Genomic DNA, 13,342 nt, shown 5'->3' with positions numbered 1-13,342 from the left:
GTTCAGGGGAGTCCTGTGTGACATTACGATTATGGTGATTCAGGCAACTCAGCTGGGCAAAAGCAGAGACTTTATTCCTGGGAATGGAATGACTGCTTAACAGCTGGGGGCTGCATAGCACGACAGGCTAGTCAATATTCCAGAGAAGCAAAGTTTAAATGGATCAGTCCCTAACAAACAGGAATATTATAGTTTCCTGTTTTAGAGACAGGGATGGCATGCCAGATTGGAATGACAGTATTTATGAGCAAGATAAAGAACCCTCATGGCACATGAAACTGCATGGTTCTATCCTGTGGATTTTTTTTCAATTGACTTTTTAGACAGTTGTTAAATTATCATAAAAATATATTTCTGCTCCCAATTTCTTCAGCTGTTATTAGGCAGAAAATGTTTTTTCCCCTGGCTGTAAAGCAGTACAAGGCTTTTATTTGTGCCATTTCACCTTCGTAACCCATTTTTCTCCTTTGTGCCTACCTCACTCTCTGCACATACACCAGCCTGATCCCCAATCCATGCACTTTGGGTTTATCAATATTAAGCTATTGAATCATATTTGAATCCTGTAACCAGTTCCTGTTGCTCTATTGGCAATCTGAACATTTTCCAGGAAGCTGGCAGTCACAAGCAGGACCTCTTAAGCAGATTGCATATCTTACTTATTACAATAGGCTTTTCTCTCATTGGTTATTTATCCTAGACTCTAGTTTTAGATTATTGTGTCAACAGTGTGTCAATCACTATAGTACACAGGCACGCCTTCACTCAGGGATTCTCTGCAGCTCTGAAATCAGTGCCTTGGAACAGAGTTGGAAGCCACAGTGCAGAATCAGAGATGCTGTATTTCAGATGTGAAATAAAACAGAGGACCTGACTGTTACATTTATTAAAAATCTCATGGCACTTTTTGCAAGAAAACAGATATTAATCCCTCTTCCATCCTAAATACTGTAGTAGTAGTGCTGCTGCTGCTGCAAAGTAGATGCCATGTTTCTCTCTGGAAATGTTTGCATTTCATTCAGATAGAATTAGTGATATATATTATTTGCATTACTGGAAGGGGAAGGAGTTAGAAACTCAAGCTGCTTTCTGTATGCTGGTGAAAGTCACTTTGCCGTGTGGCTTTACTGCCACTGCTATTAATATCCTATTTGTTATTTTTATTCACCCTTAGTTACATGCTGTAATCACATCATGCAGTGAAAATCATGCAAGCACTATGCAATGCATGCAGAGTTTGGATACAGACTGTTATTTACCCCTCTACTCCCCATGCCATGAAGACCGGTGACTCCTTAAAATAGGCAAATATTTTGATGCCCATTTTACAGAAGGGCACAATGAGCCACAATGAGGCTAAATGACTTACCACAGGTCACAGCATAGGAGTGGCAGAGCTAGGAATAGAATCCAGGAATCCAGACTCCCAATATGTTTCTCTAGCTACTAGACAATGTTGCTTTGATAATCCATCAAATAAATCCCCCAAAGTAGTTACTGCCATTGCAAACTAGTTATCCTTCTGGATAGAATATACTTATCAGTTTTCTTTTTTCTCCAAATGGTTAATAGACCATAAACTACATGCTTATTCCTTTCCCGACCCTTAAAAACAAAACATTTTTGTTAGATTGAAGGAACAATATAAAAATACTGAGATTTTGATTGTTTTGTTTTTCTTGCATTCAAAAATTACCATGCAGATATTTATTCAAACTTCCTTCTTAAAACAATTGGCTCCTGGGTTGGGACTTTGATTCAACTATTAATTAATTTTGACTATGGACTTATAAACATAGCTAAATGTTATAAGAGGTGTTATAATGACACAGAGGGAAACTTAAGAACTTAAGAGGGAAAAGTGTATTCTTATGATGTATATAATTGTGTTACAGCAAGAGTATAATGCCCCAAATGACCTGCTTATTCCAAGCTGATGTTTCTGTCATTTATGGTGACTGCTGGATCACAATTGAAGTCTATTGCTGCTTGCTGTGCTAAAGGACTGAGTGACTGCAAAGCTACCTGTGCTGTCACCTTACACAGGAGCTGCCTCAGTCTCTTTTGTGAAGCCCGCTTTAAAAAAAAAACAAAAGGAGCCATCTGTCAGTTTGCATTGAGGTCAATGGATAATGTAACTTTACGGACTTGCTCCGTCTAACTCACTGATTCTACTTTGTCTTATAAAGTGGCTGGAAACTGACAAAAATGTTCAAGTGCTGTTTTCAGCAAACCCCAAACATTGTTCACAGCTAGAAAAAAAAATCATCATGCTTAATGCTCTGTATTTGGGAATCACAGCACAAGATGGTATGCCTACAGTATCTTGGTCTATAGAGCCTTTTAACGCCACAGAAAAAGGCTGAGCAAGTGGTTCAGCTGGGAATCTGAACCCACCTTAATTCTTGCCTCTTGAACTGAACCCAAACTCTCATAAGTTCCAATTCAGCAACATAGTGTAATGAGGCAAATGTCATCATGCTGTGCCTGCTGGGTCAGAGGATTACTGGGCTCTGGGATCCCAAGTCCTAGAATGGAGGGTGGAATTCAAGTTAGGGTTAGGATTCACCACATTTTTGGGTTAAATCTAAAGTTGACTTTCACTGGGTTTGCCAATCCCTAGTTCAGAAAGACCTACACTAGTCTAATGCTCTGGAGAAGGTGCTAAAAGTCTGATTTAACATGTTTGCAAATGAAAAAGATTGCTGTAGGCATCTATTGAAATTCTAAGGTCATGGAACGGCGAGTTTTTATTGATAGAACTCTTATATTATTTAGGGAATCATGAAGAGAAAAATCTATTAATATGGAGTTTACAAAACCTGTCTAATAAACTGGAATGTACATATAAGAAATTGCTGATCTTATTTTAAAATCTGTTTTACCAGATAATTGGCTAGGAGCTGATGGCTTAGCTAGAATGCATAAAAATGGAGCAACGGTCTTCAATACCAAAGTAGTTAAAATAATGTAGCATAAGAATCCAGAATTCATATATTGGGACAGTGTCTTGTACGAGGTTTCAAGACTTCTTTTACTGAAAATTATTTCACATAAAACAATCAGACAAAAATAGTTATTAGTGGCTGTGATTTTGTGCTAAGATAGTAGGGTTTGGAATGAATGATAATCAGTTTGTGCTGCCTTAGGAAATGGAATCACTGTAAACATCTGTACACCCATTAATCTTGCTCTTTGCGCAATTACCTGTAAATTGGGACCTGACTGTGTTTGGCAGGCAGCAACATCCTGAGGCATCTACAAAAAAGTGTTTTTGCTTTAGTAATTCTCTTATTTTGTTTGTCAGAGTCTGCTTTATAAACGTGGCATTTATTTTTCCAGTTTGTTTTGCTCACTTTTTGAAAACATTCAGTGCCACATTGGTAAAATATTTTTTACATGGACATTTCCTAGTTTATAGACCATGATTCAGCAAAAAAAGTATGTCTAGGCTTTGCAGGGCTCGATTGATAGTGTGAGAATATGTGAAATGTGATCCTAAGAAAGAAGACAAATGACACCGTGATACATACTAAGGTGTATAGTATGATACACTAGTGATTGTTTACAGTCCTTACTGCCCAGAATGGATGGGATTTTGATAGGCCTGTTGTATAGTAGAGACTGTGATCCTCATGCCAGTTTTTGAAAGAACATAAGAATGGCCATGCTGGATCAGACCAATGGCCCTGCTAGCTCAGTATCCTGTCTTCTGACCACGGCTAGACGTGTCAGAGCAATTATCAAGTGATCCTTCCCCTGTCATCCAGTCCCAGCCAGGGCCAGCTCTACAAGCAGCGCACTGAATTGCTGCGGACGGCAGGGGCAGTCCGTGTGCTGTTAGGGCGGCATCTGCATTTCCGCGGAGGCATCAATTCAGTGGCAGCTTCTGTCTTCAGACGGAAGACAGAAGCTGCCACCAAATTGCTGCCACCACGGAAACGCACGTGCCGCCCTAACAGCACACGGACTGCCCCTGCCATCCGCGGCAGCAATTCAGCGCTCTGCTTGGGGGCAAAAACACACAGACTGCTGCCCCTTGCAGATTGCTGCCCCAAGCACCTGCTTGGAATGCTGGTGCTTGGAGCCGGCCCTGGTCCCAGCTTCTGGTAGTTGAAGGTTTAGGAACACCCAGAGCATGAGGTGGCATTCATGACCATCTTGGCTAATAGCCATTGTTGAGCCTATCCTCCATGAATTTATCTAATTATTTTTTTAACCCAATTATAGTTTTGGCCTTTACATCTCCTGGCAATGAGTTTCACAGGTTGATTGTATGTTGTGTGAAGAAGTGCTTGCTTGTGTTTGTTTTAAACCTACTGCCTATTAATTTCATTGGGTGACCCCTGGTGTAATATGAAGGCAGGGCTGGCTCTAGGCACCAGCAAACCAAGCACGTGCCTGGGGTGGCACAATTTTAGGGGCAGCATTCCTGACACTTCGGCAGTTTCACTCCCAGAGTTTTTTGGTTTTTTTTGCTTGGGGTGGCAAAAAACCTAGAGCCAGCCTGTATGAAGGGATAAATAATACTTCCTTATTCACTTTCTCCACACCATCACGATTTTATAGACCTCTATCATATCCCTCTTAGTAATCTCTTTTCTAAGATGAAAAGTCCCAAAAGTTTTTAATCTCTCCTCATATGGAAGCTGTTCCATACTCCTAATCATTTCTGTTGCCCTTCTCTGTACTTTTTCCAATTCTAATATCTTTTTTGAGATGGGCAACCAGAACTGCATACAGATTTCAAAGTGTGGGTGCACCATGGATTTATAGAGTGGCAATATAATATTTTCCATCTCCTTATCTATCTCTTTCCTAATTGTTCCTAACATTGTTAGCTTTTTTGACTGCCATTGCACACTTAGTAGATGTTTTCGGAGAACTATCCAAGACAATTCCAAAGTCTCTTTCTTGAGTAGTAACAACTAATTTAAACTTGATGATTTGGTATGTATAGTTGGGATTATGTTTTCCAATGTGCATTACTTTGCAGTTATCAGCATTGAATTTTATCTGCCCTTTTGTTGCCCAGTCACTCAGTTTTGAGAGATCTCTTTGTAACTCTTTGCAGGGGCGGCTCCAGACACCAGCGCAGCAAATGCGTGCTGGGGCGGCAAGCCACAGGGGGCGGCCTGCCGGTCGCTGTGAGGGTGGCAGTCAGGCAGCCTTCGGTGGCATGCCTGCGGGAGGTCCGCCGCCGGTCCTGCGGCTTCGGCGGCAATTCGCAAAAAACAGAGCCGCCCCTGACTCTTTGCAGTCAGCTTTGGACTTCACTATCTTGAGTAATTTTGTATTGTCTGCAAATTTTACCACCTTATTGTTTACCCCCTTTTCCAGATCATTTATGAACATGTGGAACAGCGCAGTCGTAGTACAGATTATTGCGGGACCCCACTATTTACCTTTTTCCATTGTGAAAATTGACAGTTTATTCCTACCCTTTGTTTCCTGTCTTTTAACCAGTTACTGATCCATGGGTGGACCCTCCCTCTTATCTCATGACTGCTTACTTTGCTTAACAGCCTTTTGGTGTGGCACCTTGTCAAAGGCTTTGTGAAAGTCCAAGTACATTATATCGACTGCATCATTCTTGTCCACGCGCTTGTTGACCCGCTCAAAGAATTCTAGTAGATTGGTGAGGCATGATTTCCATTACAAAAGCTGTGTTGACTCTTCCCCGACATACTGTGTTCATCTATGTGTCTGATAAGTCTGTTCTTTATTATAGTTTCAACCAGTTTGCCTGGTACTAAAGTTAGGCTTTACTGACCTGTAATTGCCAGGATTGCTTCTGGAACTTTTTTAAAAAATAGGCGTTACGTTAGCTACCCTCCAGTCATCTGATACAGAGGCTGATTTTTAAGAGATGGGTTACATACCACAATATGTTAGTAGTTCTGCAGTTTCATAGCTGATTTCTTTCACAACTCTTGGGTGAACACCATCTGGTCCTGGTGAGTTATTGCTGTTTAATTTATCAAATTTGTTCCAAATCCTCCTCGACTAACTCCTCAATCTGGGACAGTTCCTTAGATTTGGCACCTAAAAATATATCTAAATTGGTCAGATATCAAGTACTAGCATGAGATTGTATGCTGCACTTTGCAGAGGTGAGGTGCACACAGGTATTGTCCCAGAGGAGGAAAGCTGACAAAGATGACTTTAAACCACCATTGTGCCCTCAGGATTCTGGACAGGATTCTTAGGTAGATGAAGGAGTTGCGCCAAGTTATGGATAAAGCTGGTTGAAATGTTTTCAATAATTTTTTTTATGAAAATGCCATATTTGTTGAAATCAAAATATTTAGAAAAACATATCAATTTTAACAAACACCCTCAAGGGAAAATATTTTAAAAATTCATTTTGGAAAATATTTGTTTTGGGATGATTCTGCAATTTTATTTCAAATGCTTTGTTAATTTTGATATTATTTTTACATTATTTTGTAACATATCAGTAATAGTAGTACTGCATAGAAAAACACTACTACTACTGATATATCTTAACTACAGATTCATAGATTCCAATGCCAGAAGCGACCATCTAGTCTGATCACCTGTATAACACAGGCCAAACAACTTCCCCCTTCCCTCAAAAACATTTCCTAGAGAATGTCATTTAAAAAGCACATCAAATCTTGATTTTAAAATGGTTAATGATGGCGAATACACACAATCCTTGGTAAATTGTTCCAATGGTTAATTACACTCACTGACAAAAACATATGCCTTATTGCCAGTATGCATTTGAGACACTGGATTGCATTATATCTTTCTCTGATAGACTGAAGAATCCGTTATCACATATTTCTTCCCCATCTTTCTCTGTTATGCTTTTTACTTTAAGAATAAAGTAGGCTTGCATAGCAAGTGCAGTGAGGTAACTCATAACTATTGACAATCACTCTGTTATCAGTCTTGGAAGAGAAAGGAAGCAGATGTCCTTGGGCAACCTATCAGTGAAGGCAGAGAACTGTGCACCTTGGGAATACCCCAGTTAAAAGGTTAAGGGGCACAGGTCTCCATCCAGAAAGGCAATGGCTTGGGAGTGGGTGACCTTGCTCAACCACTGTGGGGGAAAATACAGGTGCAATTGCCATGAACTGTGAGAACATTCTCACAAGATCTTGAACTGGAGAGCAGTTTTAAATGAAGTGTCTGAAGGGAAAACAAAACACACACAAAAACACCTGCAGCATCCAGATCATCTGTGTGTGTGCCCACTTAGTTAATAACTTCATATGAGGCAGTTGATTCAGACTCATAGGGAGAGTAGCTCAGTAAGGTGGGGCTTCCATGTTCATTAAAAGACTATATATGACCTTGATAACTGCTTTAGGTTTGGACTGCCTCCCCAAACCTTTGTTTATCTTTTGGACTTGGATCAGTCAATGGGGATAAACTTATACCCATGCTGAAGTGCTTTGCTGGATCAGGGGCCGAATTCTCTTCCTTGACTGACAGATTATCTATTTATTTAGATTGATATGAATCCTAAAAAGGGAGTAGGCCTATCCATATGTTCTAGGTGTCCCTGACTCAACTTAACGTTACATCCTAAGAGCGGCAGTACTTTTTAAGATAACCTACGACAAGTAAGCCTGGAAGCTTAATGACTCAAATTCCCCTTCAAACAAATGCCTACTGAGAGGTTCCCCTAAATATCAAGCAATGTATTAGGATCCATTAGTCAAACAGGAAGGATGGGATGTTCCCCATTAGGGCACCAGCTCTTTCCCCACAACACACTTATCAGTTCTGAATGATGCCAGGCAATCATCCTGTGCATGGGCAGGGACTCCATTCTGCATGATATGGAGAATTTTAATGTAATATTTCATAGCTACCTTATTACAAACAGAAAGGCAGAGGAAAGGACTATTTTGCCTAATGAATCCAGATTAGCCACCATGGCTGCAGGGGTTTTGCAGAAGCTAATTAACTGTTGAAATGAGCCATATGCTAATATCTCAGATAGAAAGCATGGCATTCCACCGCTACAATTAACGTAGAGTAGAGAGCATTCTAGCCATCCAGATATTCTATTCTGTTTTAGTGCAATAGGGAGGAAGGAAATTCATGTTCAAATCTCCTGTTTTAAGGTGTTTGTCTAACTTCTCTTTGGGTTGCAATAGCAAGAGACAGGTCACTACCAGGGGCGGCTCTAGGCCCCAGCACGCCAAGTGCGTGCTTGGGGCGGCATGCCGCAGGGGGCACTCTGCCGGTCGCCGGCAGGGCGGCAGGTGGCTCCAGTGGACCTCCCGCAGGTGCGCCTGCGGAGGGTCCGCTGGTCCCGCAGCTTCAGTGGAGCATCTGCAGGCGTGCCTGCGGGAGGTCCACCGGAGCCGCGGGACCAGCGGACCCTCCGCAGGCACGTCTGTGGGAGGTCCACCGAAGCCGCAGGACCGGCAACCGGCAGAGCGCCCCCCGCGGCGTGCGGCCATGCTTGGGGCGGCGAAATGGCTAAAGCTGCCCCTGGTCACTACAATGTGAAAAGGACTTCTGGAAAGTCATCTTCCTGGAAAAACTCAGAGAATGAACAAGATGGAATTATTCTTAGTGGAGGCATAGAGTTAACAGCATTTCCTACAGTACATTCAAAGCATTTACTCTAGGTTACAGTGGCTCTGGCTTATTTGTACACTACTTTACCAACTCACTCATGTTCCTTATTGCATCATATATTAGAGCTCCCACTTGCTGTGCTTACTGCCAGCACACATAGTCTTCCAGGGCAGTGCTTTCTCTCTCACTTTAACTAGCTGAAAGGCAACTTGACTGCATGCAGTTAGCAAATAGGGTAGAATTCATTTTCTTGTCTCTCTTATTAGGCTTATGGTCTGCTAGGCTGTGGAATCATTACAGTGAGTGTAGTCCTGCAGCAGAGAAGTCAAGAGCTTCTCCTCCTCAAAGCAGGAGACATATTTTTGATCCATATATATTTTCACTATTAAGAAAAAATATGATTCATAAGATGTTCCCTATGGTGATGGGAAAACACCAATATTTATGCCATTTTATGTTCTAAAAAGGGAAATAAAAATGAACTATTTAAAATGGAAAATATTAAGATTAAAGATTAATAAATACTAAATACTAATATTTTGCCTGGAAGTCACAGCAGTGCCCTTAGTTTCCTATTTTTGACATTCCTTAAACAAGTTCTTCATTTCTCTCAAGAAACTTATAGTTTTCATAGGTCCATTTCCTCTAGAGAAGGAAAACCTCATGGATATAGAGATGTTTAATCTCTTTGAAAGAGTATTGTGATCTCACAGTTCCCTTCTCTCTCATGGTAAGAAGGTGCTCATATTCCCTACAGAGGTTATAACCAGTCACTTAAATCACTGCTGATCAATTCTTTTGTTCCAAAGAATATTCCTTTCACAAGATGTGGGCTGCTGGATTAATTTGCTGACTGATCAAAATCCTGCTGAAAAATCAACCATTCAAATTCCCAGTGATTTGTCAGATTTTGCTTATAAAACCATGACTGACAATCACAGTGAGTATGTAAAAGGCAATCCTGTGCTTCAGGTAATTCATATATTCTTTTGAATGAATGTGAAAGTAATATGCCTCTGTTCTGAAGCCTCTAACTTTATTTTTTTTACTGAGCACTGTTTTGTTCTTGGAAGCCTTGCCTTTAGAAGGTCACTGTTACAAAAGTAATAGCACATTATATGCTAGTCGGAGAAATTGAGATACTGATTGCTTTATTCTAAATAAAGAAATCGACCCACAAGGAGTAAAGTGATTGACAACTTAAAGACAGAAAATTTCAATTAGCAGCTACTCACTCGTGCCAGGCTGGTTCCAGATGGAACTTTATAAGGGACATACTTCCTGTAAATGTGTCCAACTCTAGAACATGGAACGTCAAACATGCCACCTCCACACATCCAAACCTGAGAAGAAAACAAAACAGTGACAACTGAATGCCAGCAGAGAAGATAAAATCCTAAATCATTCTGCACTGATCACTCTTTGTGACAGTCGTATTTCATTCTGAATGGCTAGGAATGAAAGATGAAGGACAATCCATGTTTTGATATGTCAGGTCTCACTACAAAAAGAGATCACATTAAAAAAGAACAGTACAAACTATAAAGAATAGTAGCTACTGCGTCTATTCTTTATAGTTTGTACTGTTCTTTTTTAGGCATCATGGTCACCACAATGCTTTTTACAACATAAACAATATGTCTTTATCCAAGAATTTTCAAATTCTTAATATTCTTAATTAAATTTACTAATTACATTCTTAATTTCAATAGGGCCAAATTTTCAAAAGTTATATACAGTTAAACGTATATATACGTTAAACGTACAAATCAGGTGATAATTTAGAAGTTAAACTCAGGACCCTTGGCCTACAATCTATAGTATATAATCAGTACAAGGCTTGGCTCTTTACTAGCATGTACTTTTCTGAAGAAAAAATGAAACAGAAATATCAAAATAGATTATCTACTCAAATTCATATATATACAGAAAGTGGCATAAGTCACTTGTGTCATCTTTAGTGCAAGCTTCTGATATTGAAAGAAAGTGCATCAACTGGAATATTCATTTTCAATGTTTAAGGGCCTGATTTACAAAAGTGCTGAGCAACCACAAGTCCAGTTGAAATTAGTGGAAGCGTAAGTGCACAGCATCTCTGAAACTCAGGCCACAGATGCATGTGCTACAGGATGATGAGCGATGAGCAATTTCACTCTTCACAAGGGCTTCAATGTTGCTTGTTTTTAACAGATGTTTCTGTCAGAGAGGGAGACTGTGAATCATGCAATAGTCACAGTGGAAACCAGCTCAGTAACTCTGATAGACGTGACTTTATGTACTTCGGTGACATGAGAACTGGTGTACTTCAGTTTGTCAGCTAAACAGACCACTAAGATAGTAGGTTGGCAAAATGGATTAATATACTTGTAGGCAGGGCCGGTGCAACCCATTAGGCAACTTAGGCAGTCACCTAGGGCACTAGCATTTGGGGGGCGGCATTTCGGGTCCTTCAGCAGCGACCGTGGCGGCCGGATCTTTGGCCGCCCCGGCCATCGTCAGCATTTAGGTGGAGGGAACTGGGGCAGGGGGGCGTGGGGAGGGCCGCCTGCAGCAAGTAAGGGGGTGGGGGGACACGCAGGGGAACTCCCCGCCCCAGCTTACCTCTGCTCCGCCTCCTCCCCTGAGCATGCTGCCCCGCTCTGCTTCTCTCCCTCCCAGGTTTGCGGCACCAAACAGTTGATTGGCGCCGCAAGCCTGGGAGGTGGGAGAAGTGGAGCAGCAATGGTGTGCTCAGGAAGGAGGCAGAGCAGAGGTGAGCTGGGGTGGGGAGCTGCCGCACGGCTCCCCGGGCCGGGGGAGTTGCTGCAGGGGGGCGCCACAGGGAGGAAGGGGGGAGCTGCTGCAGGGGGTCGCACCTCAGGGCGGGGGTGGGTGGGGAGCTGATACGGGGGGGCACCTTAGGGCGGGGGGGGGGGGTGGGGAGCTGCCACAGGGCTCAGGGTGGCGGGGGGGCGCAAGGTGGAAGTTTCGCCTAGGGCACGAAACATCCTTGCACCCACCCTGCTTGTAGGATAAACACACTGATCTTAGAGTGTATTTTGACTTTCTACTAATAAGTCAGTGGGACCATCAAAGACAACAGTAAATAGGATAGCAGAACATATAAATAGATTTTAAAACTAATCACACTCTAAGAGTTCAAAATGCACCTGTAGACCTTGTGCTGGGACTAGCACAATAATGGAGTAGTCTGCTGAATATGTCAAGTAGGAAAATCACTTTGCTTTTCATAACCCTGGCAAAACAACTTTCTTAGCTCCCTGAGTCTGCAAATTGTTCTGTAAGCAGAACACCCACTATTCTGCACTAGTTCTGTACAGAGCACTTGCAGTCTCAGCTTTTTCAGCTTCCAAACTGTGAGATCATCAGCAAGCAAACCACCCCCATGTGCAGAAACAGAAAGAGGAAACCATTAGCAAGAAGGAAAACAGAGTCTTTCAGACAGAGAACAGCAGCCACAGAGTAATGCTGATTTATTCAGTTCTTGCAGGTTTGAAGAGCAAAAGATTTGTGAGTAAGATTCTTTTGTTATCTAGGTTAGTTAGAAAAACTGTTTTTGTACAGTGCAAAATTTCCATTAGCCCCCGCCGCCCACACATTTTCATGGTAGATTATTTTAGGGAAATAGTCAAACTTTTGGAAAAGTTCTAGAGTAGAAGAACTTGACCTTTTAAGAGGTTTCCTATTCCCTAAACACTACTCTGCAGCATCTACATTCTGTAATCAACTAGGAAAGTGTATAAAGGCACCTAGCTTCACTGAGAAGTCAAGCATGGTCTCTATCACAGTATGGTCTGTATTGACACTGTGTGGAAGCTGCAATAGTATACGTCATAAACATCTGGAGGGATCTCTCTCTGGAGACAATGAAGAACTCAGAAAGGAGGTGTGAAAGATAAGACATAATATAATTAATAGAGTAAAAATAAAGACACGATGCAACATCTCCCAGAATCTTGTCAGATTCCATGTTACAAGGTTCAGTCTCTGTATATGCATATCCACACACAAAGGGCCCAGTCTCTGCAGTCAGTGTGTTCTGTACACATGACACAGAAGGCAAAACGTGTTTGTGGTCTAGGGAAAAGTAGAACACAATACATAGACAACAGCAGTGAAATGCTGGCCCTACTGATGTTAATGGGAATTTTGTCATTGATTTTAGTAGAGTCAGGAATTTACCCCAGAGCTATTATGTTTTCACTGAAAAAACAAACAGTGTGGGCTGTGTGGAAACCAGATAGTTAATGATGGGAATATGTAGCGTACACCAGCAGAAAAGGTAGCATAGTTAAGACACCTGTTATACCTTTTGGCTACTCTCTCTATTTCTCCCAGAGAGCAGATTGCAAAAGTGCTCAGAGGAAGTCTAAGTAAAACGTCCTCAGCCCTACAGTGCACACAACAGCAGGCATTCAAATTCATACGAGCCCAAAAGGTACAACAAATTAGTGCTGGCAGACTAATGAGACAAATAGAGAGCACAGCAGTAGCGCATGCTGATCATCTCAGCATCATGGTCACCTTAAGTTAGCACAGTAACAGGAAAAGTGAAGGTCTAGGTAGACATGTAGAGCCAAGGTATAGGATAATGGCGATTTTGCTGGGTAGGGTGAACTCTGCAATGGGGAACACAGACTGTGTACAGCAGCTGAGTAAGGGAATAGTTACCCCCACAGTACTGTCCCTGTATGGTGTTCAGGGGCACCATCTTCTCTATCAGCCTTCAGCTAGCATGAGCCTGATAAATGTGAAGCCCCACCCACTGAAAATA

The 13,342-nt window shown here is 41.7% G+C and overlaps 1 protein-coding gene across 11 annotated transcripts in view; it reads right to left on the bottom strand.

Moving 5' to 3' along the window:
* GALNTL6 (polypeptide N-acetylgalactosaminyltransferase like 6) overlaps positions 1-13,342 on the bottom strand; it is a 564,733-nt gene that overhangs the window by 43,813 nt on the left and 507,578 nt on the right. For all 11 annotated transcript variants that reach the window (XM_039541774.1, XM_039541779.1, XM_039541781.1 and 8 more), the window contains one exon: positions 9,804-9,911. In XM_039541774.1, coding sequence (XP_039397708.1) covers positions 9,804-9,911 — 108 coding nt within the window. The remainder of the gene's footprint in view (positions 1-9,803; positions 9,912-13,342) is intronic.

This window comes from Mauremys reevesii, linkage group 5, assembly GCF_016161935.1.
Source record: "Mauremys reevesii isolate NIE-2019 linkage group 5, ASM1616193v1, whole genome shotgun sequence".
Taxonomy (NCBI): domain Eukaryota; kingdom Metazoa; phylum Chordata; order Testudines; family Geoemydidae; genus Mauremys; species Mauremys reevesii.
Note: the sequence above shows the minus strand (reverse complement) of the source record. Positions and strands in the feature narration are given on the sequence as shown.